Below are 23,748 nucleotides of genomic sequence, written 5' to 3'. Positions count from 1 at the left end.
CTAGTATTGTTGGCCGGAGATCTGACGAAAACATAACAGTGACATCTATCTTGCGGGGGGCGAACAACCGGAGGATCTCATTGGCGACTTGTATATCGAGTGCGGAGGAACAAGAGTCGTCCATGACATCCGAGAGGCGTAACATGGCTTGCCAAAACGCGGGGGTCCTGAGGATAATGCTGCGCCACTTGCGACACACGTGTAAGATGCGAATGTCATGGCAGGACTGAGGTTCTATCCTCGAAAAGATCTCCATGAGCATTTCGGTGGGTAGAAGGAGATGGACCAAAGCGCCGGTGTTGAATGTAGAACTGAGCCGGCGTGTGTACTCTTTGTGGTAGTCTATCTTAGATCGCGCCAATGACTGAACATTGGACGGAAGTAGGGTACGGAGAACGACTTCGTCCTCAGGCAACCACTGGAAGGCGTGGTCGTGGTGTGCGTTCCGAGTTACTTGCAGAATCGGTGAGGAGGAGTCAGTCATTCTGACATCGATTATCAAAAATCAGTTAAAAACAACGTTCCAGGACATGCGCAGATACCCGCTGTTCCATATGCGTTGATCTGAGTAAAATAATGCGGATCTGAAGGTTGGATGAGCGAGAGAGAGATTCGGGGTTACGCGCGCTTCGCGCTCGGCCGAGTGACGAAAGGGCACGTGCCCATGCCCCCGGCGCTTGGGACGCGTCGCGGCCAGTAACACCTCCCTCTCACCGCCCACCACAGCGAGCACGCACATTCCTTCCTCACTGCCCCTATAGGGCGCGAATTCTATGGCCTCATCCACCAAGTCTCGCGGACGTCATCAGGACAGTAAACATGGCCAGTACGCACCAACCGACTCTTCCGTTGAAGGCAGCGGTAGCTCCTCCACCACCAGCAAATTCGATGCGGTCTCTAAAGCCATTCTGTCGCCATTTACATCCCGAAAGCATGACTCCGCGAAGATCCTTTCAGAGCGTACGTGGTACTCCGTTCGTTGCCATTCGGTGGTCAGGCGCTGAAGAGTAACCTATGCCAACTTGGCATCCGCGGAATACAGTCGCCCCAGTCATCATGACTCCGCGCATGATAGGTGCTGCGACGGTCTCGGGAAGGTCGCGGGCTTCTGTTGGTGGTGGCGGCGGGCACGTCGACTTCGCGACCCTTGGACGCGCCCCACTCCGCCTTGGATTCGGCTCCCGCCGAGTGACATCCCGCGACCTGCAGATTGTCGAGGCGACGGAGGAGCTACTTCAGGAGGAGGTCCCCGAACCAGAAGGTGTCGCTGAGAACGTCTCACTTCTCAGAGGATTCAATGCGACCATCCCTAGTGCCGAGAAGAGCCGGATACGAAGGAGACAGACGAGAAACGTGGACACCCCCAAGCTAGGTCTGAAGAGATTGAGCTTGGGCGCGAGGGGTTTGTTGGGCGATGAGGAGGAACACGACGGGGAGAGCGTGGCCAGCGAAGATGATGTAGTGATGGTGGGACGGTCAGAACGGAACGGGCGCGGCAGGAAGGGAAAGGGCAAGCGGAAAGGGAGGCAGAGTTTGAGTGCAGGAAAGACGTTCGGTATCGACGAGCTCGTCCGACAGACCCACGAGATCGAACGGGACAAGGAGAACATCCATGTCCGCAGGGCGCTCATCAGCAACGAGATTGAGGAAATATCTCACAAGATTGAGGCGTTGGATGCCATTCGGGTCAAGCTAGAGGGGGACTTGTTGAGATTGCAGGAGGAAGAGCTGGAATTGGACGACGAGCGTGCGTTGTCTGACTGTCTTTGATATTCATCTACTGACGGCTGCACTCCTAGTGGAAGGTGTCCGAGAAAGGATCGAAGTGGAGGAGTCTGCCCTTCAGCCTTCGCGCAGTGTCTCGCGCACAGGTCACATAGCGGCAAGTTCCAGGAGACGGAAAGGACCTGCGTTCCTTCCCTCGGAACACGACGAATTGCCGCCAGGAATCGCTTTCATGGTATGTCGGGCTTTGTTATACGTAAAATGTCTATGCTCAAGTCCATCCTAGTCTCTGGAGAGTCACACGACACCCATTACGGCGCTTGACTTCTCAGAGCCTTACGGTACTTTGGTCACCGCGAGCCAGGATGATACTCAGCCTCGCGTCTGGGACTTGCTCACGGGCGAGGAGATAGGGCGACTACGAGGCCACCGCGGGACGGTGAAGTGCATTCAAGTCGAGGATCACATCTGCTTAACGGGCAGCGAGGATGGCACTGTGCGCGCGTGGGACTTGCGGAGGGTCGATGAGGATGAGGACTGGGAGTCCGGGGATATGTTCAGTCTCAGTGACGTTGTGGAGGAGGATGAGAGCGTCGATACCAGCACGAACGGCATCAGGGAAGAGAGCAGCACCAGCAGCCGGCCATCTAGCGCCGTCCCAAGAGATGGGCCGTGTGTGCGGACGCTTGAGGGTCATACAAAGGCCGTTTCTGCAATGTACTTCGAGGATGAGTGCTTGGTACGTCGCATTTGTCGTGCCTTGAATCCACTCATGCGTATATTCATCCTCCAAAACGATAGGTCACTGGCGCATCCGACAAGACAATGCGGCAATGGGACCTCAATACAGGCCAATGTGTGATGACCATGGACATCCTTTGGGCGATCTCACATCCGCCCACGGCTGCTCCCGGAACGGCACTTCCTGCTCACCTGGTTCCCGGAGCCGCAGCTGCCGCGGGGACCTTCGCGGTGCCGACGCCCCCTTATGCCGATGGCACATGGGAGATGTACCAAGATTTCGTCGGTGCTCTGCAGTTCTGGGGTTATGCTCTTGTTAGCGGCAGCGGCGATGGTGCCGTCAGGATGTGGGATAGTGAGTACACCTTGCAGTGAGGTTTGTGTAGAAGTTGCTGACAGCGGCCGCAGTGCGCACTGGCCAGCCCCATCGGACGCTTCTGGGCCACACTGGGCCGGTCACATGTCTCCAATTTGATGAGTTGCACATCGTTACTGGGAGTCTCGACAAGTCCATACGGGTTAGTATCCTTGTGATATCATGTCATGCGTACCTACTTATGTTTTGGTCCTTCCTCCGCTACCTCCGGTTAGATATGGGACGTGCGCACCGGAAGCATCTTCGAGACCCTGAAGTACGATCATGCCGTAACGGCCCTTCAATTTGACACGCGCAAGATTGTCGCTGCGACAGGCGAGAACGGTATCAAGGTGTGCTTCTTTTGCTCAGTTAGGAAGCCAAGGCTTGCCCTTCTATTATTGGCGACTGCCGCTGGAACGAATGCTTACTGTTCGTCGTTGTATGTTTCCCAGATATACAATCGGACGAGTATGCAGCACTCCACGCTCATGACGAACGGCCACACACGACCTGTCGAACATCTCCGGTATATGGACCGATACATGGTCTCGGGCGGGCGCGACTCGATTGTGAAAATCTGGGCGCTCTAAGCCCCCTTCTGCCAAGTGCGCAGCATGCGTCTTTGGACGCCCATCGTGCCTCTGTCTTGAGAAAGGGGAACCAGAGCTGGATGTTCCTTTATACGGTCTTTGGACCCTTTCTTTCTACGAGGACGTCGCACGTGCTGCTACTATTAATGCTTATCGCATGCTCGGTGTCAAGGGGTTTCCATACAGTACCACACGCTGGGTGTAGACACTCGTGCTCTAGAGCTCAAGAATCGAGTATGATGCGGATTCAGGGACGTTAATGTACATTGCATATACACTACAACCAATCAACATAAACATATTGGTGAAGAATACGCAACCTAGGCAGCCGAAAGCCATCGTGAGTGAGGCAGCAACGGCATTCAGCCACTGACCAACTGGATTGCGACGTTTGCGATGGTACCCCGATCTGTGAGCAATTCCGTATGATGACGCAAGACATACATGCATTACCTGTGTCACCATCTTCGTTATATTCTTGATTTTCTTGCACTCATCACGCGCATTGGCAGCTCGCTCAGTGTGCAGCGTTCCTTCTCGGTAATAGCGGTAGAGGTACCTTGGAACACATGATGCAGATGGGTAAGCGGGTGAGGGACGAAGATAGGACATACCGGAGACAAGACTCCTCCTTGAAGTCGGCATACAATTTCCGGTTCGACTTGCGCTACAGGGTGTGAGCGTATGACTAAATCAGGGTGTCTAACCTTCCTACCTCTTCCCTTCTCGCCTCTTCTTCGTATTTGTGACTTTGATGAATGAGGAAGTGGTCCGACAGCACGTAATAGGAAACCCCGCTAAGGTACATCTCGAATAGGCAAGCCGCTTTGTTGCCTCCGTACCCGGCAAATCGCTCGTCGCACCTATCGTCACATGGAAAGAAGTCATTGGATGAACCCTGCTAAAACGGAAAGACGCTGACCAGCTGACATGTTTGCTCGTAATAACGTACGGCTCATACGCGCTCTGATATTGCTCGACTTTGTAAATGGCTCCCTTGCCTGGTGGGATTGAATAGTAACGTTCGTATTCGGTGCTGTTGTGACCTGGCGCCCATGAGGCATGGAAGGATGCAATGACAGGCGGGTTAGCTCGCGCCAACTTGAGTAGGCCCTGCGTGGCGTGGCGCGACAGCGGCTATTGGTCAGTATGTGATTCAAAGTTGAGGAGACAGAGCGTAACGAAGGTAAGGTGGAGCCGAGTTGAAGACTCGGGAAGCTGACGTTCGGCGGACGCACCTGCTTATCGGTAGGGAAGGTGCGCTGGTCGATGCCGTCTCGTTGCTTGACGTACTCAAATGCAGGCACGACGAGTGCCGCTGTACCTTCGCGGAGTTTCTTGACTATTTCAGTAGCGGTCGCGCCGGCAGCGTCAGCGGCGCGGATGCTTTCGTCTGTTCGTCCTGTGCGAAAGGGAGGACGGATCGGGCTCGGGGACTCGGCCGCCTCGCGGATGGTTTCTCTGACGAACCCGCGCCAGTCAGTACAGACGGCGAAGTCCACGTCGAGCATGATGACGAAGTTAGTGCGTGCGAAGAGGCGTGCGGCGTTTCGCCAGACGTTGAATTGGCGTCCCCCCTCGCTCTCCCTTTGGACGACGGGATCGGCTGAAAGAGCGCTGGTGAAGGGAGACAATGCCAGATGTACGTCAACATATTGCGAAAAGAGAGGAGACGACACATATAGAGCGTGAAGGTTGCTAAGAGCTACCCTGGAGGGATGGTCCGGCTTGAGAGACGAGAAGGTGGCGTGGAGGGGGAGTGGTATGTGTATCGTAACGGAGACAGGACCGCGATAGCGTTCGACAAGCTGTTGGAGCACTTTGAATCTATTGCTGGTGACCAGAGTCGTGATAGTGACGTCGTCAGAATGGACATCATTGGAGGACTTGAAGTAGAACGGTATGATGCGCGTCGGATGCATAGCCTCGGAGAAAGCCTTCGACAACAGGGTCTCTTCGTGTATACCAAACCCGCCAGTGGCCAGATGCGTGCCTATAGAGTTTCCGGTGTGGGATAGATACAACAGCTCCGAAGATGCGTACCCGGAAGGCCAATTATCAACCCAGTGGCTGTTATCCAGAGGGTCCGCTAGTCTGAGATCTAGCCGCACTTCAGGTCGATCCTGGGAGAGGGACGCAATCCTAATATCATGGTGACTTGATGTACTGCTGGAAGACGCCGTGGGCGAGGCATGTGTCCTTGACCGGAAGAAGCCAGTAACGGGGGCCAGGACGTAGACACAGGTGGTGAAGAGAACCGCGGCGAGAACGTAGAGGCAGACGCAAAACTGGAGTAGTCTGATGATAACGTTGACACCCATTGTCCAGGAAGTGTCGTTCGCAGCCTAGGAAACCCGGAGGTGATGATGGTGGTTTGCAAGAGCTCCGTCAGGAATTACCATGTTCGGGAGCACACCAGGCAATATTGGGCGCTTATTCACATGCGTCCACTTCATCTTCCTCTGTCATCTTCGTACTCGACGTTAGCATGGTGTTCAGGCACTGGCTCTCTGCTACCCTACGCGCTAGTCCGTCAAGAGGTCCCCATGCCTTGCGGTCCTTCTCTTCCACTCGATGCGTTCACGACATCACTCTTCCGAGGGTGAACTATGAGGAGAAGTACGCAGAGAAGCTACAGCGGAGGGCACAAGAGTACGTACACGTGTCGAACGGAAATGCTTTAGTCGGCTTACGCGTATAAGGCAGGGGAAGAGTGTCGCTGATCTTCGCGCTGAGCTGAAGGAGCAGGAAAGGCAACGCCGTCTCCAAAAGCTCAAAGAAGAGAGTAGCAAAGGCCCGCAGCTTGCTCAGAGTTCTCCAGCGAGTGCTCCTTCCTCTTCTGCAGCGAGTTCAGTTTCAACGTCTTCCGGAAGTTCATCTAGGAAGGACAGCTCTCCTGTGAAGGTACGCAGTATTCCTTAGTCGTGTGGTCTAGTCGCCTGAGGGGAACAACCAGCCGCTCTCCAGCATACTTAATCTTGACAAGCTACTGGAGAAGCCGCATACTCCCGAGCAAATATCATTGCTATGGAGGGCATACCACGAATCGCGTACCGGAGGCACTGGCCGCGGATTTCTGTGCGCGACCGTCCCCGTCGAGAGCTACGACAAGATGTTGGAGGTTTCGGCCAAGTATCCTACATTCATTCTGCCTGTTCCCCGAGAGAACGCGCAGGTGGAAGAAGGATCGAAGAAGCCTGCTTATGAATTCTACCTAATGGAATGGGGCTTCCATGGTTCTCCGCCAGAGCCCGCCACAACGAGCGATCTGTTCTCCCCTACCAAGGCCTCCTCAAATCCGCAAACGTCGACAATCCTCTTCACCCCACTTCAGGAGTACAAGCTCCGCCAATCCTTCGCCACACCTTACCTCGTGTTGACACACTATACCGACCTGGCGAAGTCGCATGGTTTGGTACTCCTGCGCGGGGAGATCACACCATCTGGGGCCTCTGCTGGCGTGGGAGCGGGCGAAGACGGCATGAGCTACATGCTCAGTCAACAGGACGCGCAGTTGCTTGCCATCCACGTCCAAAGGTTTTATCTGCAACACGAGGGGTCCGAGGAGAGAGCCGCGCTGCTCAAGACGTTCCACGAAGCACCGGAGCAGTTCAAATGGGAAAAGCTGTTGGTCCATACAGACTTCTCTGCCTAAAGCGACGTTTCAGCGTTTTCCATCGGGTTTCTCGGTCGAAGACGCGTCCGCGTGGAGGACACGCATCAGACCGCCTACGACTGATAGCTAGACAACCTAGTACGGATGTCATTGATTTCTGACAGCGTATTGCTCATCGGACTCGCCTCAGATATTGATTAGACGCCAACGGTTCAAATAGATTCCATACTGAATTAGCTTAGCGCTCGCTGAAAGCGTTCGTCGTGTCGCACTGGGTCTCGAAAAGGAGCGCCGGCTCAAAGAGGCAAGCAAACACTGGATCGACCCTCTGCCATCTGTCGAATCAGCTCAGTCCATTCCTGATCCTTAATGTTGCACAACATAAGATATCTCAGCTTGCCGAATTGCGTCTTGTCTCCATGAATCTGATGCTGCGCCAGGGCCTACTCCTACGAAGCCGGCGAACTTACTTGATGGTCATGCGCCCCCTTCATCAGGTGTTCGCTTGCGTCAGAATTCCATTCCACCCCAGCTCGATTCCGTACATGAATAACTTCCCTCTGTCAAATTGTAGCTCCGCCGAGCGGGGTGGTCGTACGCTTCCTATCTTGTTCCTGTTGGACCGGAACGATCATACGTTTCTTCTCGTTCATCTTCCAGGAGCTTCTGCCCTATCTATCGTCGTACGTAGGTCACTGTCTCTGAAATAGTCAAGTCGCTGCCGCGTGCTGCCTAAGAATAAGTATGTGAAACCTGCACCACCTATGGGCATGGACGTCGGTGTTCGATGGGTAGAACGCTCCAGACGGGCGGTTATGAGTTAGATTCTGTCTCCCAGGCCTGTCTGGCATCCGGGCGGCGCCTTCGCGGGCTTCTTCACGAACGTCCATGTGCATCGACCGTTCGCGGCCTATCTCAAGGAGACCTGCTTGCTGGTGCACACGCCGGCAGGCGCGATCCGAGGGCAAACGGTCTGATTACACGATTCTGCCATGTCTCGGGTGGCACTCGGCGCTCGCCGCCCTGGCACGGATGCATATGGCGTACCGGTGGAAGTGTTCCATAGGGACACTATGCATGAGGCCATCGAGATCAGGTTACCGGATGAGGCCCCCACTGTTTGCGCCCATTCTCTGACGGGTATAAGAAGGGTAACAGCTCGCTTGTCCTGCGGCATCTCCACCCGGCATTGTCGTAACACGGACTCGAGCTATACTGCATCCAGTCGCCAGCGTGGCTCATCAACAGCGTTCCTCACACCAGTCGTCGTGCCCTTTGACTTGCATCTCACCTTCCGCCACCACCTTCCGGCCCTTGATACTAATGTCTCGCATGTCGCTTTTCAAGTCGTCGGCGTCGTCCAAGGTGCGTTGTGAATGGAACGCTGACGCTCGTCCAATTGTTCCGTTGCTCAGATCACCATGTTTGACTATCAGGCCTCCTCAACCTCTGACTCGCGGCGATCCTCCATTATGAGCGACGCTTCATCTCCAGTGTCTCATGTGCAATTCGTGAGTCGCTCCGGGTACTGCAAGCAGTTTAGCTCTGCTGATCAGCGTTGCGTGTAGCCGGGTCTGGTGTCCGCACTAAAGCAGCCACACGCGCAGTCAGGACTCCCAAGCTCGGGCAGGGCAGAATATGTAAGTGCCGCGTAAGTTCCGTTCCGTGGAGTACGGCTGAGTGCTTGAGCTATTAGGCGGAGATGCTAGACGACGATAATATGGCGTGGGGGAAGCCTAAGAAGGCTTCGGGGCGATCGTCATGAGCCCGATTCCATTATACCCGTCCTTCCGCCGACACACGCTCTCCCCAGGCTCATCTCTGGTGTACTTTATTGTATCAGTATGGACAGATGCGAGTTGTACACGCAATAATACCCCTTCGTGCTTTCCTGCTCTATGCGTCTCAAGTTCGTCACCGGCGAAGAAACCTAGAGAAGCAACCCTCCAAGATGCCGTACTTCGCGATGTACCATTTGGCTGTCAAATCGTGAAGAGGCTTTCAGGGCACCAGTAGGCATTGCAGGATTGTTCAGTCAATAAAGCACACTTTGTTCTAGGTCGGATGACTACCCATTCAACCTGACCAGGCGCCAAGAGGGGAGATTGCATCGGTACTTTCACAAGTACACATTCCCATAAATAGATGTTGTTACAAATACTCACATGCAATACCATACAGTACGTACACGGAGCCTGTGTTTTGGGTCTACCAATAGAAGGTAGGATCGGGACTACGGGGAGCCGATGACAAGGCCTTGGGTTCGCGGCGGGCCGCGGGAGGCTGCAGGAGCCGCTTCGTATGACGACCGCCTAGCCCTTAGTACTCCAACCACCTCTATTTCCATAAATGTCCCCGCCTTTCGCTGCATAGTGGGTAAGTCTTGCTTCGTGGGTGCAGAACTTTTCTTGGCACAGCTGGCTTGGAGGCGAACTTGCCCGCAAGGAGCAACGATGTCGTGTTCGAGACAGTGAAGAGCGCGAACATTCGGGTCAGGATCCAAGGCGCGATCCGTCCAGGCCCGTGCAGAAGAAGTTCTTGTGGGAAAGCCAGTTACATAGATGACGATCACGCCCTTGCTGTGAATGCGGGCCTTCTCTAGGGACGGTTTGCGCGAAGAGAACGAGGGAAGTGCATAATGAACGTGCGCGACAACCTAACCTGACTGCGTAGACACACCCCTGCACATGGTCGACGAAGATGCTGTGGGACTATGAGGCACTTCGAGGACCTCGGCAGCTACGTGGACGTAAACAAGAAGCTGAAGAGCGCCGGCAGGGAAGACTGCAGCCTGAATGTGCCGACTCGGTTGAACTATTGAAATAGGATCCTAACGCAGAGAGGTAGAGCGAATCAATGCAAAGTTAGCCTTCAAACGCTACAGACAAAATTCACAGACTAGAAACACGGGAAGGGAGACATCGGATCGCGAAGGACAACCGATGGCGAATCTCGGCACGGTGAACTACAGGAATGGCCAGGATCCATATCCGCCTTGCGCATAACTACGAATTGTATGTGTCAGCTTCGCTCAGACTCAAAGGACACCGGTATGGTTACCTTAGCATGAATTTCCTTACACACACAAAACGTTCAACACAAGTTTTCTGCCTTGTCCTAATGCCAGATTGTTATCTTCTGCGATCGTAGAGAACACGTTTGAGAGCTAACTTACTAAGGGGAAGAGATGGCAGGTGCCTTGAGGGTCCACTGGTTTTCCTCCAACTCTCTCAGGACGAACGCCGCGAGCGCTTGGCGAGCTAGCTTGGTCCCAACCTTCCCGTCTCCTACGTACCCTGCAAGCACAGATCTGTCCTCGTTGTCGTTCAGGATTGGTACTCGCGCGATGGTCCACACGAGCTCCTCAGGGTCAGCGGCCCGAATGGTCTGCCCGATAGCCACGACATCCTTGTATGCATTACGAACGAACGTAGCGACGACGGTGATCATGGCGAGCATGATCAAGCTAAAATGATCGTGTTCATCCTTCATGCTCGGGGTGCCCACTGCGATAAGGCGCTTGACGTTCTGTTGCTTCATCGATTCTATGATGAGCTGGTACGCTTGGGCGAGCGGGGTATTGCTGGGATGCGATGGACCTGGGCCAAGAACAGAGAGGACAGCTTGGACCCCTTGCATCGCTGCAGAGAGCTTCTCTCTGTCCGTCAGGTCTCCTGCCACCACGGTGACGGAAGGACTAGAGGAAATGTGGGCGGGAAGTTTCTGGGGCGACCGAGCATAGACGACGACTGTGTGGTTTACTTCCAAGGCCTGCTGAATTAGCTCGATCCCGCTAGGTCCGGTACCGCCTAGGATCAAGATATGCATGAGGCTGAACGGTGGGTGCGCGATATGGTCGGTGTGGAGAGTTAGGAGATTGTCGTATTCGCCTGCTTTCGAACCGACGTTGGCCTTTGCTCACCTGAGCATCCCGAATATCCCGGTTCACTAGGCTGGCGGGGCACACATACGTCAGCCTGTTTATGTAGCCGGGAGGATTGTGCTAATCAGGTGCCCAGGCCTTCAGTGGACCGTGGTAGGGTATAACACCTAGTACAGTTGAGCACGAGACCAACCTTCACAGACCTAGAAGATAACCACGATCATTGCGCGTCTTCATTCAATACTACCTGCATTGCGCTCTGCTTGGTGGAGAATTTTGAGCCAGAGTAGCAGGCTGGATGAGGATGGTTTATATGTAAGCTAGATGCCAACCGATAGCTTATCAATCGGGCAATGCGCGCTACCTCCATCACGAGGAACTTGAACTGGTGCATCATCTGCTGATCTTTCATTAGATGCTACATACTCAAACAAGCCGAGTTTCTTGTATCTGGCGTCATACTCAAGTGTTCAGATTCACATAAGGGAATTCTGCTAATACAGCAGGACTGCCAGTGTGTAATACATAGACATACTCTAGTAGTTTTCATAGTCAGCTATCATACATGACCGGCGCTACACGGCCTCGAGCTGCCACCACGTCAGCTGCCGTCGCATGCCGCACTCGAATTCTATATATCGTGGACGCAGGGCAATCGGTAAACATATCCTTCCTGCGTGCTCATCAGACCTGTCAGTACATGTGTTGTCGTTTCCTCCACCACAACCGCTCATTGAACATCGTTGCAGTATTGCTGATCGCGCCCCTGCCACAAGGACCTCTATCATGATGTTGAAGTCTGTAGATGCAGCGCGGACGAGTTGGCCTCTCCCTACTTCCGACAGCCCCCATCGATATCTCCCTCCAGAACTTCTCATCGAGATATTCGCAAGGCTGCATCCCGAGAAGCGCGACGAGATTCACTATTTGCATGTATGCAGCGCCTGGCGAACACTCCTTCTCAAAACGGCAGAGTTCTGGGTAGATATGCTTCGAATACCCTCCATCATGGTGTATGAGGATAGGCCGCCCACCGATATCGACATCGAGTTTGCGAACACGTTCATGGAACGATCCGCCTCTCTTGATATCGACGTTACGGTGCATATCTCCCCGAAGCTTACCCCCGCAGCTTTCGCGTCTCGCAGCCAACGGATCTTGTCTCTCGTTCTATACATCGAGTCTCAGTATGCCGCGGACTTTTTCCAAGTCTTGACGACTGGTATGCCTCATCTGCGGCAACTTGTCGTTCACCACAAGTACGAAGGCTTGAACCATCCTCCGAGATTCCCCTCGGAGACAACGAAGCTCATCCGGACGGCTTCCTTTGCCCTACCATCTCTCCGCGATCTCCGCATCCCCTTTGCATTCCTCGCACCAGGACTGGCCAATAGCTCTCTGCGAACCTTGGCAATGGGCGGATGTTATTGCTCCGACTGCATTGGCAGTTCCGTTACGCTCGACACGATCCTCACCTTCCTAGAGAAATGCCCTTCTTTAGAAGATTTGCACATCAAGGAGGAGGGTAGAAAGCCGCATGTGTCATCCCGCTCGCCGGTGGCCCTCCCTAGTCTCCGCAAGCTCGCCCTCGGTGGCGACGACTTCTGGTCCTCGAACTTCATCGACATCCCCGCGATCTTGCGTCACCTGACTCTACCTGCCGACATCGCCGTCAAAATCAGATACCCCTATAGCGATCAGACTTACATCCCACCCATGCGAGAGCTCCCCATTGTCTCCTTGCTCGACCGCTTGTACGTCCGCTTCATCAAAGCGCGTGGTTACAAGATAGTCAAAGTAGAAGGGTGGATTGCCGACGCTACCACGATCGACCTCGAGTCGCGCATGTACTCTCACCCTACCGTCGACCAACTCGTGAATACTTTCGGCTCGCAGATCGTCAAGGACCTCGAGATCTGGGTGTCGGGGCCAGGGGTGTACAAGGAAATGGGGCTGCGAGGAGGTGTTGAGCAGCTCCTGAGGGGCTTTCCTTCCATCACGCGGCTGAAGGTGCGCAGACAGCGTCCGGACGAGCTGTTCGTGGCGCTGGCGTCGGTCTCACGGGCTGGCGTGCCGATCTGTCCAGACCTGAAGGAACTCGTCGTGCACTGGAAGCTCGCGCCGGGCACGACGGTCTATGAAGAAGACTTTTGGTCCGTCTTTGACCGGATAGAGTCGACGCTCCTTCAACGGGCATCGAAAGGACATGGGCTGGCCAGATTCGTGTTCCGGTGTGAGGATATACAGAGACTGAAGCCTGCTGTGCCTCCGGAGGAGCTGAAACAGCGCCTTCTTGTGAAGTTGTCGTCTGTGGCTGAGGAAGTAGTAGTCAATGCGTACATAGAGACGAAAGTGTAATGGTAGAGGAATCGCATCGTTGACTATCGCCTCATTAAGGGTTGAAGCGCGTATTCCAGCACTTGGTCACACTAGAGGACATTTCGTCATCTAGACGGAGCTGGAGCTCTCATGTATTGCAAGACCGTTATCATGAAGGGTATAAGTAACATCAAACGGATAACCTGCCATCTGACGACCATCATTGAAGTCATAGCACATGGGGCCAACGACCGTCAAGCACTACGTTCGTACAGCGCTATTCTAGCCTTCCGTCAGCCTAAGACATTCAAATGCTATGGATCGAAGCTGGCTCACCCTATTCGTCCTGCTTACTCGTAGACGTGGACACCAGCGATATCCCAGAACGCTTCGGAGAACGCGCTGGGGTTCTCATTGACAAAGGCTGCGAATCATGATACGTGAGAAGGAGGTTCACATCTGCGAAGGCGATAGGGATCGAAATCTTACTGTTGCAGTCACCGGCGCAACCACCGAGGGTGTTGAAGAACTGGGAAAGACCAGCCCAGTCACCGCCTGCGCGAGAAATTGGTCAGTATCACCTGCGATCTGACGCCGTGATGGTGCCAAGACTCACAGAACGTCAAGTTGATGATGATGTTGTGCGTTCCGAAGTGGCTGGGGATATCGCACTGGTCATTGACGAAGAGCGCAGTGGGCGTGCCCTACAGACCGAGCATCCGTCAGCGATATGAAACGTGCAAGGTACAAGAACGTCGCGCCCGCGATGATGGTGCGGGCGGGGTACGGCGTCAAGCCGCTAGGTCTGCGACGATACTGCGGTAAATGAAATTCAAGTACTCACGAATGCGTCGGTGTTCACAGTGGGACCAGCGGTCTTGACGTCTGCAGGGACAGCGGGGTCGTTCCTCGACCAGAACCACACCTTGATGAAGGTATCGGTGCGTTCCATGGCGTAGAAGCCACCGCCCGCCGCGTTGAAGGACTTGCCGTAGCTGTTAGGAACGGTGGACTGGACACCGCAACCAGAGTTGCCGTTGGCTGCGACATCGCAATTCTCGCTGACGGGGTTACTAGTACGATCGCGATCAGGAGCCGCACATGGGAGGGGAGAAGTGGCGGTGCACCAAGATGCTTACCCGTTCTGAGCGCGGCCGTCGGGCTGGGCGCAGTTTGCGCTGGTGTGCAGGGTCGACTGGTTGGGCTCGATGTCGTTCGTGCCCTCCAGGATGTCGACCTCACCTTCGCCAGGCCAGTTGGCTTCGTCGACCTCCCAAGCCGCCGGCCATGTAGAGCAACCCTGGGGCATGTGGCGGATGTCGAAGACGGAGACGTGGTTCGGGCCATACGCGTTGTTACTCTTGATGCGGACGGAGTTGCGTCCAGGCCCGTTGGGGTCAAGAGTAGTGAAGTCATCAGCGCGCATGATGAAGGTGTCCGCAGACGCGAAAGTCAGGTTCTGACTCTGTGCGGTGGCCTGGTCGACATAGTTCCTGCAGACCAACGCTGTTAAGCGATAAACTACAAGCGCATATACGAGCGCACTTACACCCGACCGTGGGTAGGGTCGGCGATCGCCTCATGGACGAAGCCAGACAAGAAACCCTCACCGACGAAAGAGTCCTTCAGGGGGTAAGTGGCACCGAGTGCGGAGGTAACGAGCGAGGACACGGCGAGCAGCGCAGCTGTAGAACGCATGACGAAAGATAATAAAGATAACGATAACGAGAGTGAGCGACGGGGGCGAAATCCACAGGATCTGAGGAAACATGGCCAGTCTCCCGCCTCTTATATGCGACCGCACATGCGCTTTGTGATCGCGCAGCGCCCAGAGCGCGAGGACGGATCATCCATTACGATCAATTTGACCGCTTTGCACATCATGTATCGTTCAAAGGCCTTTGCAAACTTGACAACGATCAGTAGACATGCAGTGGGTGGAGACACCATGCGCGCGAGCGTCCAAAGCATACGCTCCTAACGACGGAATAACCTTGTTCCTCTCGGGGGTCACATCGGATAAGTCCGAGTGGCCGTCCGATTGCGGCGGCACAGCGATGCGTAGATGCCCCCTGATTGATGCGCTACGACAACCACAAGCTGCAGCCTGTGGGACTTTTGTGCGAAGCACGGCTCTACATCTGGGATGGATAGATGTACGTAAGTACATACTGCGGACAGCCCGGATGCTTCCTGCCACAGCATGATCGAAGAAAGGGTCCTCATGCCAGATCATCTCCTGACAGGCTGTTTTTACTTTGCGGAACCTCCTGTTGTTGGATGCAAAGCGTGAACGCCAAGGAGGAAGCTATCACGTGAAGCTCACGTTGCATATGAAACGCAGCGATCGTTTGCACAAGTACTTCCGACAAGCTGCAACCTGTGTATGTCTGGCCTGAGGCTTTTCATCAGCACAAATCCCAGCATGGCCAATACAGATATTGCCCGTATCTCGCTGTTGAAGGGTTCAAGAGGCACCGTCACCGGTCGACGTCATCACTATCAAGATAATGATAATGGAAGGAGAAGACAAGATGTCTAGTTGTGAAAATGGTTGCTCTCAACGTCGCATCTTTCCCTCTATTATTGGTCTCATTCCCATCCGTCCTTGCGCTTACAGACAGTACCTGAGGATTCGTCCCTGTCCCTCCTAGGTTTGCTAAATGTAGCGAAGCATCGAGTGACGGGGTAGAGCCGGCTGTAGAACCACCGGAGTCGAGATTGTACTCTTCTTTATGCGCGCTCGCGTATAACGAGCACGCGGAGCGCGACAGTCCCAGACATCCAGTAAACGCGATGAGTATTTTGCAAGTCGCAGCGGAGGATAAGACCAGAGATTTTCAGCAATGTTAGAAGTTATACAAGTCTGCAAAAGACGTCATGAGTATGCATCGAAACAAGGACATCACTTGCAACAATTGGGAACCGGAAGGTATGCGCCCTGGAGTCTTGGACCTCGAGCAACTTCAGTACTTTGGATGCATCTGTTGCTGGCTCTGCCATCCGATGGATGCATCTTAGGTCTAGTGACAACACGGAAGATGCATCCGCTACGACGCAGGTTCCTCATCAGGATGCTTCTCTTGATGAGCCCCCTTGCCAAGCCTGGATGCATCCGTCTCCTGTGGTTTGGATGCATCCAACTACTGGATACCTACAAACCCTTTTCAACTTCTACAGCACACAGAGGCAGGGTTCTAAACTGACATGAGCGAAAGCCGCTCGACCTGACCAAACAATAAGCAGATGCATGACGCATGACGCACCGACCCAAATACTTCCCGGAACGACCACATGCGCGGGCTGTATACAACTGACCTCTCCATCGACGCGCGACACCCGCACCGGCAAACTCAGCTCATTGGCGTACGGGGCCAAGGGTCCATCTCAACCGCGTCCCGCTCAATTGCCCTTATTGCGTCCTCGACCTCCCCTTCCGCAGACACATCCAACTCAACCATATCCCTTCCCATGACCCGACCGAACCTCGTGATGAGCCCTGGCAACTCGGCGGCCACAGAGATCGAGCTTGGGTTGGGCGCCGTGCTGGAGGCTCTTGCGATGCAGCCAGCTTTCACGTCCGTGAGCCCGCACGCCACCACCCGGTCGAACCACGCCAGAGGCTCCTCGGTGATGTTCATCGCGAAGCCGTGAGTTGTGAGTCGATGTCGGACTTGGACGCCGATGCTTGCGACTTTGGTGTGGGGACCGAGGAAGACGCCAGTGTGCTCGCTGGGTATGTGCTGAATGCCGTGTGCCTCCAGAAGGTGTGCTTCCAGGGTCTTCTGTAGCCTGCAGATGTAGTCTCGGATGCCCATTGGTGGAGATGTGCGGCCAAGGTCTATGAGGGGATAGCCGACGACTTGGCCGGGTCCATGGTAGGTCGTCTCGCCACCGCGTTTGGTTGAGACGCAGTCTGCCCCAAGACCCTTCAAGCGGGAGGCTTCTAACGTGATCTCTTCGGAAGACTCGAGTTGCCGCCTTCCGAAAGTGTACACGGGCCTGTGTTCAAGGAGGAGCAGGTAATCTCTGTGATGGTGTGACGTTTTCCGACTGAGTAGCTGGTGCGCATGTATGTGTTCTTGCAGCACGAGTGCTTTGGTATAGGGCAAAGGCGTTTTGAAGCAGTGGTAGAATATTGGCGGTAGACTCATGCTCATGATGTGAAGCAGGCAGAAGAGGTAGAGGATGTTGCCGGCAGGTAGGGTGTATGTCAGACGACCCGCCCCGAGCGCTTCTACTGTCAGCGGCGAGCGTGCGAGTCGGTGCGACCGTAACGGCCGCTTTGGCAGCTGACCATCCAAATCATGCTCACCCCACTTCCGGCCTTCTCAACGAGCCGTCAAGCGGGCGGTATACATACAGAGTACTCTTTGGGACAAGACCGAACCTCTTCCTTCCGAACGACGAGAGTCTCCAGACATCACTAACGTAGAAACGGACACCCGGTACAAGATGCCATCCAATGTCAAGGGGCAGAGGACTTTCATCATAGGCGTGGGGTGCACGGCGTTCATTAAGGTGTGTTGACCGACACATACCAGGTTGCTGGAATAGCGTGCTAAAGCATACGGCTGCTGACCCCAGCCTCGGGGTCTGAGGACTACGGAAGAGGTGAGCGGCACGTAATTGGGGATAGTGCGTAGATCGCGTATTCAGGTGACTATGCCAGATGGGTCTGGAGGCTGCAACAAAGGCCCTCCTTGATGCTGGTACACACATTGGTTTCTTATGAACTTCAGTGTTGCCAACATCGAGTGCACTAACAGGTATCACGTACGACGCCGTCCAAGCCGCCTACGTTGGTTACTGCTATGGCGACTCGACCGCGGGTCAGGTGAGCACGTTTGAAACGTATGCACCAGAGGAGACACGCCAACAAGCATACAGCGGGCCTTGTACCAACTTGGAATGACGGGTATCCCGATCACAAACGTCAACAACAACTGTTCGACCGGCAGCACAGCGTTATACAATGCCAACACGCTCGTGAAATCAGGACTGTACGACTGTGCCCTTGCCCTGGGCTTCGAGCGCATGGCCCGCGGCAGTCTAGGCTCGAATTTCCCAGACAGAGAACCGCCTACGGCAGTCTTCAACACTGCGTCCATCGAGCTTGAGGAGACGTTGAGCTCAGGGAAAAATCATGGTCCGGGTGCCCCTCGTATGTTCTCCAACGGCGGTCAGGAGTATTTTGACAAGTTCGGGGGGAACATCAACCACCTTGCGCAAATCGGTGAGGCTGCCTGAGCATGTAACGGCCTGGAGATCTCACTGTGCTCGACCTCAGCTAGCAAGAATCACAAGCACTCCGTCAATAATCCGTACTCCCAGTTCCGAGATGGTTGGTCGGTCGAGCAAGTCCTCGCGGCGCCGAAAATCACCGAGCAGTTGACCAAGTTCATGTGTAGTCCTACATCGGTAAGTCGGCTCTTTGCTACTCACGGTCTCCCTAATGTATGGTACCTTGCAGGACGGCGGCGCTTGTTGCATCGTGGCGTCCGAGGACTTTGTCCATCAGCATGGCCTGGAGAACCAAGCCATAGAGATCGTCAGCCAGGCATTGACGACCGACGATCCGTCCACCTTCGAAACTCGCAGCGCTATGAATGTCGTTGGCTACACCATGTCCAAGAACTGCGCCGATGAAGTGTTTGCCCAGGCCGGGTTCAAGGATGGCGAAGGCCGTGATCAAGTCGGCGTCGTTGAGCTGCATGACTGCTTCGCCGCGAACGAGGTATGACTCGCACATGTCTGGCGTATTCTAGAATGTGGACTAACTCTGATTAGCTTCTCACATACGATGCTCTTGGCCTCTGTGAGCATGGCCAAGCACACAAGATGGTGGAACGGGGAGATAATACGGTTCGTCGTTCAACTACATGGGAATTCGTCGCTCACAAAAAGTGCAGTACGGAGGCAAGTACGTAATCAATCCAAGCGGTGGATTGGAAGCGAAGGGCCACCCTTTGGGCGCCACAGGTCTCGGCATGCACTTCTACATTACCAGTAAGCTCTCGTTTCATAGCAGCCCAAACCCTCGCGCTGACAAGATGGTGATTATCAAGTGCAACTCCGCCAATGTACGACGGGCCCCGGTTGACAAGTGCCTCATGTACTTACTTGAACTCCACAGGGGCTGGTCCGATGCAGGCACCCGGCCTGTTCGACGTTTCAGACAAGCGTGGCAAGTTCGGACTTATTCACAACATCGGGTTGGGCGGTGCGGTTGTGTGCAGCCTGCTGCGTAGACCTGAGTTCTATAAAGAAGGCGGGGAAGACGGGCGGAAGAGGTGCGGCCGTTCTCGCTCGATCGCTGCGGGCATTCAACGTTGTTACTGACGATCCTCTGTGCTGCTCTTCTGCCTGCCGATACGGACCTTGGGACAGGCTTGGCTATAACCACGGACACGAATATCGGCCAATCACCCGCGAGGACGTCGATAAGGTCAAGGCGCAGATGAATTCGCCGTATATCCTGCAACGGGCGAAGCTGTGAACGACGCCTTGGCCGCTCTCTACAGTAATAACTATGAACTGCTGCGCTTCTAAGGAGTTTTTTTTCCAGTGTCAGGTGTAAGATATGAATTGTAGTCCCGATCTTGAAACTTCTATACGCAGTTGCAGAGCTTTATTCACGATTTCGCTTCTTCGCACCGTTGGTGGAATAACCAAGACGTATGTCGGCAGTTCCCTAGCGCTTTACTTGCACTCCACGCTGACGGAAAGCTCTCATCTAGATCCTAGGCCGGGGAAACAGAGCTTTCCGCAGCCACGGCGATTGAATGACTTGCTACAGGTTTCCACGGACGAGCGTCACCTTGTCTTTGGTTCCCAGTTCTGCGAATAACTCGTGAGAGCACGAACACTCGGCACTGCCCTTATCTCATACAGTTTTCGACCTGCGTGGTGCTTCAATGATCGCTTGTTTAGGAATGACAATTAATCCAAGAAAAGTCTTGCCACGCATCGACTCTTTCCCAATGCTCCCTAGGATGCATCTGGTGTCTGTTTACAAGCGATTCTTAGCAATGGGATAATCGATAAATGCAACTAATAGGTACACAATGGTATGTCGGGACGTCAGAAACCATAATCTGACCGCAGCGCAGAACAAATACAAGGTGAGTAAGTCCGTATCAGTCGTGGGGACACAGCTACATAAGACGCTAAGCGCGATCAAGTACGAGTTGGCCTCCATGCTGTCCCCGCTGAAGGGCGTGCCCATGCTGAGTTGTCGTCGTCGAGCAATTCTGCTGGACCCTTCCAGTGCAAGATTTCGCGTTAGCTTCTCGACGCATCGAGGCGTTGGGAGTCGTGACATACCTCTCGTGCCGGGCGTGTCTGCCGGCGGCGCCTGATATTTCTGAATGGGCCGGAGCTTGAGGCCCTACTAGATGGTCGGCTCCACGCCGTCTCGTCATCGCCAAACATTCCCTCAGGTGACTATGAGGATGGGCTTGTCAATGGGGAGGTCGCATGTGCGGTACGAGCCAGCTTACAGATGATGAAATGCTCTTTGCTAGGCTTAGGGAGCTCCGAGCGCGCTGAGAATGCTCCATATGAGCGATGTCCTACGGTCGAGGTCAGTTAGCGACAATTTTAAGTGAAGTCGAGGGACGAGACGCGGCTACTTACTCTGTGTTCCGCAGAATGGCGACCAAGGCGTTGGATCAAGCCTTTCAGCTTCGAACGACAATTGTCGGCATGTTCGACGTTCTGGAAATTTAGTAAGTCTCTCAACCCCAAGTGAAGTGCATAGGGGCTGAGCAGACACTTACCTCCGAGCAGTGGTAGCTGCGCACGTCAATACTTGAAGAAGAGTACATGATGGAACGAAAGTTCAGATTGCAGAGGTCGTATGAGAGGGGAGGTTAAGGGGAGGTTGAGTGCTGCAAATCGTTGTCTGGTCAGTACTGCCGTCTACTTCGCCCTTATATGCATTTGGCTCTACCGCCGAAGGCTCTGCCAAGCCTGCTGCGAGCGAGTGTTTCTGAGCACACTCTTGTCTCTGAGTCTTTCTTTAGCTCATGTGGAGAAAGTCGTTCCGCTTTTCGCATCGACTGCACTGCTGCTGCGCAAGCTTGCTCTACCCATATAAGGCAAGTCTTTTGGAACGGTTCCCCTCTCACGGTCTTGGGACATCTTTCTCACTCCCATACACCCGCGCACCGGCTCCATCGAAAGCCTGCATGACGTCCCAGCTTGTGCACTGGTATGCGGTGCAGAGCTGACAACATCGCTCCAATGCCAGGTCATATATAATGTCCTTACGATGGAAGCCCCACAACTCTGCCCCGGAGTCAGGGCACAGGCCGTAGACTCGCCGTTCATATCATCGGCTTCCCAAAGCCAAGAAGCAACCCTCGTTCGCGGGTGCATTATACTGCGGTTCGCCACCGTTCCCAACCTCAAGCATTTCTTGGCGACGAAGAGGACCGAGGTCAAGCAGCCCCAAACCCTGTCAGTCTCAGCGGCTTGTCCGCCTCTCTATCGCCCAGGCACGCATAATGAAGGTTTGCCAGGTACCGCAGCATCGGTGTAGTTGGGTACTGTGGACGCCAAGGAGCTCCATGGAACCCGGATGAGCCACACGATCCCATCCCCCTGGAGATGACTGTCTTGCGGGAGGTGCGTACTTGAGATCTTCTACCCCTCCTCTTCATCTTCGGAGACAAATGCAAGAAGCTCTCACCGCGTACATAGACTATTGATCGTTCCGTATGCTTCGACGTCTGTGGACCAAGTCTTTTCAAAGCAGGCCCGCCAACATCGTACAGTGTGCTTACCTCGCAGCAGACACAAGATATTCATGAGCATACGTTATGGCTCAAGCCCAGCCCTGATACCATACACGGTACAAGCCAAAATCGACGCTCATCGTAAGATATGTTGGTGGCGTTCAGGCAGCGGATAAATTCGATCCGCCCTGATATCTAGGAAGTCTTGAGTAGCAACTGCGATTGCTACACTGCATTACCAAGGTGATGTATCACCAGTCCGGATTTAATAAGGCTTTGTCCCTCTATTGTAATGATACGATTACTGCCCTTCCCTGGCAGAGCAGAATGTTCGGGTGTAGATGGCACCTCCGAGGGCTAGCGCGAGTCCGGGGGCATCTTTTACCTCACGAACAACTGAACCCCATCGGTCTTCTGGTATATATGTACGACAACCACCTCCTCAAGCAGTCTATGAAATGAATGTCATCTGAGATAGGTTGGCTTGAAGTGAGTTTTGCTACAGGAAGTTTGCTGCGCGCAACCGCACCATATCGGTACTTACCTAAACGTGGACCGGTGCCGACCGAATGTGCAGGTGCCAGACAGACGCCCCTTGCTCCGAGTATGAAACGCATGCTTTGCCCTCTTGAAGCAGTCACTCGTCTTCAGCCTTTGACATTGCTTCACACGAGACATGCATCTGGCCGCATATGATCCCTGATATGTACTCGTGCACTCAAGGATCACTGTACCTCGGTCTACGTTTCCTCTCTCAAATTCACAAATCACTCCAGTGAACGCCGCTGTCGTGGTCAGTGGGTTGGCTATCCGGAAACGAAACAGTGCTTCGAGGGTGTGGAGATCATATATACTCTGGCTTATGCCATTGAAAGTGTTCATATCAAGCGTTCTCTCTGGAATCCCCATCTGTAACTCCCCGACCCTCAAATTCGAGGTGCCGACGTCCTGATCATGGCCTGACCACTCAAGCAAGCTTAGACGATTCCCCGCGTCCGCCCCACCTTCGGAGGGCGAGTCGATCCAAGGATGAGTCCGCCCATTATTATTGACTTACCTTCATTTCGAACCTCACTTCTTCTGCTACGGGTTGGGAGGCGTTCTTCGCTTTGGCCAAGCCCCGCTAGCACAAGATCGCTCGTGGGAGGTGAGGTCTTATCCTCTCTTCCGTTGCATCTGTACTAAATCAGTTTGATCAGATAGTCATTGCTTATGGCCCGTAAACGATTGTGAAGTTGGTCGGTCTATCGGACGAATGTCTGTCAATGATCTATTTTACAACAGCGCAGGCCATCGACCGAGTAGCCTACAACGAGGTATGTAAACCTCTGGGATATCGGGCCAGGGAGGTATGAGACCTCCCAGTCACGCATATGATTGGCTGTCAGCCTGGGACATCAATACGGGCGCATCAGATCTTGATAGCTAGAACGGTGTACGTACTCGAGGCAACGTCAAGGAACTTGAATAAAAAACATACTCCCTCTCAGGAGGTCTCAGTAATTGACGAGGCAGCATTTGTCCAACAGATGCAGAGTGTTGTGCAGGCGTGGCGGGAGAGGAGGGTGGGGGACGCGCGACATGGAAGACCACCGACGCTGGCGCTACCGTGGCGCATCAGCGCGCAATTTTTGATGATCAAAGTGCCCAATTGGTATTGTGGCGCTTGATGCGAGATTTTAGGGTTTGCGCGAGGAGGACCCGCCATTCGTGCTCCCTCCCCTCCCTCGCTGCGCTCGGGGGGTCCCCCGAGCCGGGAGCACTCAGGCGGGCAC

At 54.2% G+C, this 23,748-nt stretch overlaps 10 protein-coding genes across 10 annotated transcripts; 5 read left to right on the top strand and 5 right to left on the bottom strand.

Annotated features, from left to right (window-relative positions):
- Positions 1 to 1,068: 1,068 nt before the first annotated feature.
- Positions 1,069 to 3,414, top strand: DICSQDRAFT_67021 (WD40 repeat-like protein; the record flags this gene model as incomplete). The annotated part of the gene is made up of 7 exons (XM_007368735.1): positions 1,069 to 1,747; positions 1,800 to 1,960; positions 2,012 to 2,464; positions 2,527 to 2,821; positions 2,875 to 2,984; positions 3,058 to 3,174; positions 3,277 to 3,414. The coding sequence occupies 7 exons, from the start codon at positions 1,069 to 1,071 to the stop codon at positions 3,412 to 3,414; spliced, it is 1,953 nt and encodes a 650-aa protein (XP_007368797.1).
- A 216-nt stretch (positions 3,415 to 3,630) lies between these two features.
- Positions 3,631 to 5,735, bottom strand: DICSQDRAFT_66948 (uncharacterized protein; the record flags this gene model as incomplete). The annotated part of the gene is made up of 5 exons (XM_007368734.1): positions 3,631 to 3,973; positions 4,029 to 4,081; positions 4,130 to 4,277; positions 4,337 to 4,527; positions 4,653 to 5,735. The coding sequence occupies 5 exons, from the start codon at positions 5,733 to 5,735 to the stop codon at positions 3,631 to 3,633; spliced, it is 1,818 nt and encodes a 605-aa protein (XP_007368796.1).
- Positions 5,736 to 5,880: 145 nt separating this feature from the next.
- DICSQDRAFT_156762 (ATP11-domain-containing protein) lies at positions 5,881 to 7,238 on the top strand. The gene is made up of 3 exons (XM_007368733.1): positions 5,881 to 6,066; positions 6,117 to 6,318; positions 6,371 to 7,238. The coding sequence occupies exons 1-3, from the start codon at positions 5,903 to 5,905 to the stop codon at positions 7,067 to 7,069; spliced, it is 1,065 nt and encodes a 354-aa protein (XP_007368795.1). The 5' UTR covers positions 5,881 to 5,902; the 3' UTR covers positions 7,070 to 7,238.
- A 766-nt stretch (positions 7,239 to 8,004) lies between these two features.
- Positions 8,005 to 8,892, top strand: DICSQDRAFT_156761 (uncharacterized protein). The gene is made up of 4 exons (XM_007368732.1): positions 8,005 to 8,395; positions 8,467 to 8,541; positions 8,599 to 8,670; positions 8,727 to 8,892. The coding sequence occupies exons 1-2, from the start codon at positions 8,023 to 8,025 to the stop codon at positions 8,481 to 8,483; spliced, it is 390 nt and encodes a 129-aa protein (XP_007368794.1). The 5' UTR covers positions 8,005 to 8,022; the 3' UTR covers positions 8,484 to 8,541; positions 8,599 to 8,670; positions 8,727 to 8,892.
- A 1,005-nt stretch (positions 8,893 to 9,897) lies between these two features.
- On the bottom strand, positions 9,898 to 10,858 carry DICSQDRAFT_90630 (NAD(P)-binding protein; the record flags this gene model as incomplete). Its single annotated transcript, XM_007368731.1, has 3 exons — positions 9,898 to 10,035; positions 10,091 to 10,147; positions 10,206 to 10,858. Coding segments are annotated over 2 exons (654 nt in total). The 3' UTR covers positions 9,898 to 10,035; positions 10,091 to 10,146.
- Positions 10,859 to 11,662: 804 nt separating this feature from the next.
- DICSQDRAFT_139361 (uncharacterized protein) lies at positions 11,663 to 12,470 on the top strand (the record flags this gene model as incomplete). Its single annotated transcript, XM_007368730.1, has 1 exon — positions 11,663 to 12,470. A coding segment is annotated over exon 1 (608 nt), but the record flags the coding sequence as incomplete, so codon positions are not given.
- Positions 12,471 to 13,582: 1,112 nt separating this feature from the next.
- Positions 13,583 to 14,930, bottom strand: DICSQDRAFT_66958 (2 beta-glucanase; the record flags this gene model as incomplete). The annotated part of the gene is made up of 6 exons (XM_007368729.1): positions 13,583 to 13,656; positions 13,722 to 13,787; positions 13,849 to 13,936; positions 14,077 to 14,305; positions 14,372 to 14,725; positions 14,782 to 14,930. 6 exons carry the CDS (start codon positions 14,928 to 14,930, stop codon positions 13,583 to 13,585), a joined length of 960 nt encoding a protein of 319 aa, XP_007368791.1.
- A 1,397-nt stretch (positions 14,931 to 16,327) lies between these two features.
- DICSQDRAFT_110132 (chloroplast lipoate protein ligase) lies at positions 16,328 to 17,386 on the bottom strand (the record flags this gene model as incomplete). Its single annotated transcript, XM_007368728.1, has 2 exons — positions 16,328 to 16,429; positions 16,499 to 17,386. The coding sequence occupies one exon, from the start codon at positions 17,384 to 17,386 to the stop codon at positions 16,586 to 16,588; it is 801 nt and encodes a 266-aa protein (XP_007368790.1). The 3' UTR covers positions 16,328 to 16,429; positions 16,499 to 16,585.
- Positions 17,387 to 17,544: 158 nt separating this feature from the next.
- On the top strand, positions 17,545 to 20,275 carry DICSQDRAFT_182527 (thiolase-like protein). The gene is made up of 13 exons (XM_007368727.1): positions 17,545 to 17,753; positions 17,820 to 17,846; positions 17,905 to 17,944; positions 18,002 to 18,069; positions 18,123 to 18,468; positions 18,523 to 18,653; positions 18,706 to 18,969; positions 19,023 to 19,097; positions 19,145 to 19,241; positions 19,301 to 19,315; positions 19,369 to 19,525; positions 19,623 to 19,910; positions 19,973 to 20,275. Exons 1-12 carry the CDS (start codon positions 17,688 to 17,690, stop codon positions 19,729 to 19,731), a joined length of 1,395 nt encoding a protein of 464 aa, XP_007368789.1. The 5' UTR covers positions 17,545 to 17,687; the 3' UTR covers positions 19,732 to 19,910; positions 19,973 to 20,275.
- A 69-nt stretch (positions 20,276 to 20,344) lies between these two features.
- Positions 20,345 to 21,099, bottom strand: DICSQDRAFT_156757 (uncharacterized protein). The gene is made up of 5 exons (XM_007368726.1): positions 21,014 to 21,099; positions 20,871 to 20,951; positions 20,735 to 20,806; positions 20,559 to 20,678; positions 20,345 to 20,495 (listed from the first exon to the last, which is right to left on the bottom strand). Exons 1-5 carry the CDS (start codon positions 21,059 to 21,061, stop codon positions 20,412 to 20,414), a joined length of 405 nt encoding a protein of 134 aa, XP_007368788.1. The 5' UTR covers positions 21,062 to 21,099; the 3' UTR covers positions 20,345 to 20,411.
- Between the last annotated feature and the right edge of the window lie 2,649 nt (positions 21,100 to 23,748).

The sequence above is a fragment of the Dichomitus squalens genome (assembly GCF_000275845.1).
Source record: "Dichomitus squalens LYAD-421 SS1 unplaced genomic scaffold DICSQscaffold_39, whole genome shotgun sequence".
In the NCBI taxonomy this organism is placed as follows: Eukaryota; Fungi; Basidiomycota; class Agaricomycetes; order Polyporales; family Polyporaceae; genus Dichomitus; species Dichomitus squalens.
Note: the sequence above shows the minus strand (reverse complement) of the source record. Positions and strands in the feature narration are given on the sequence as shown.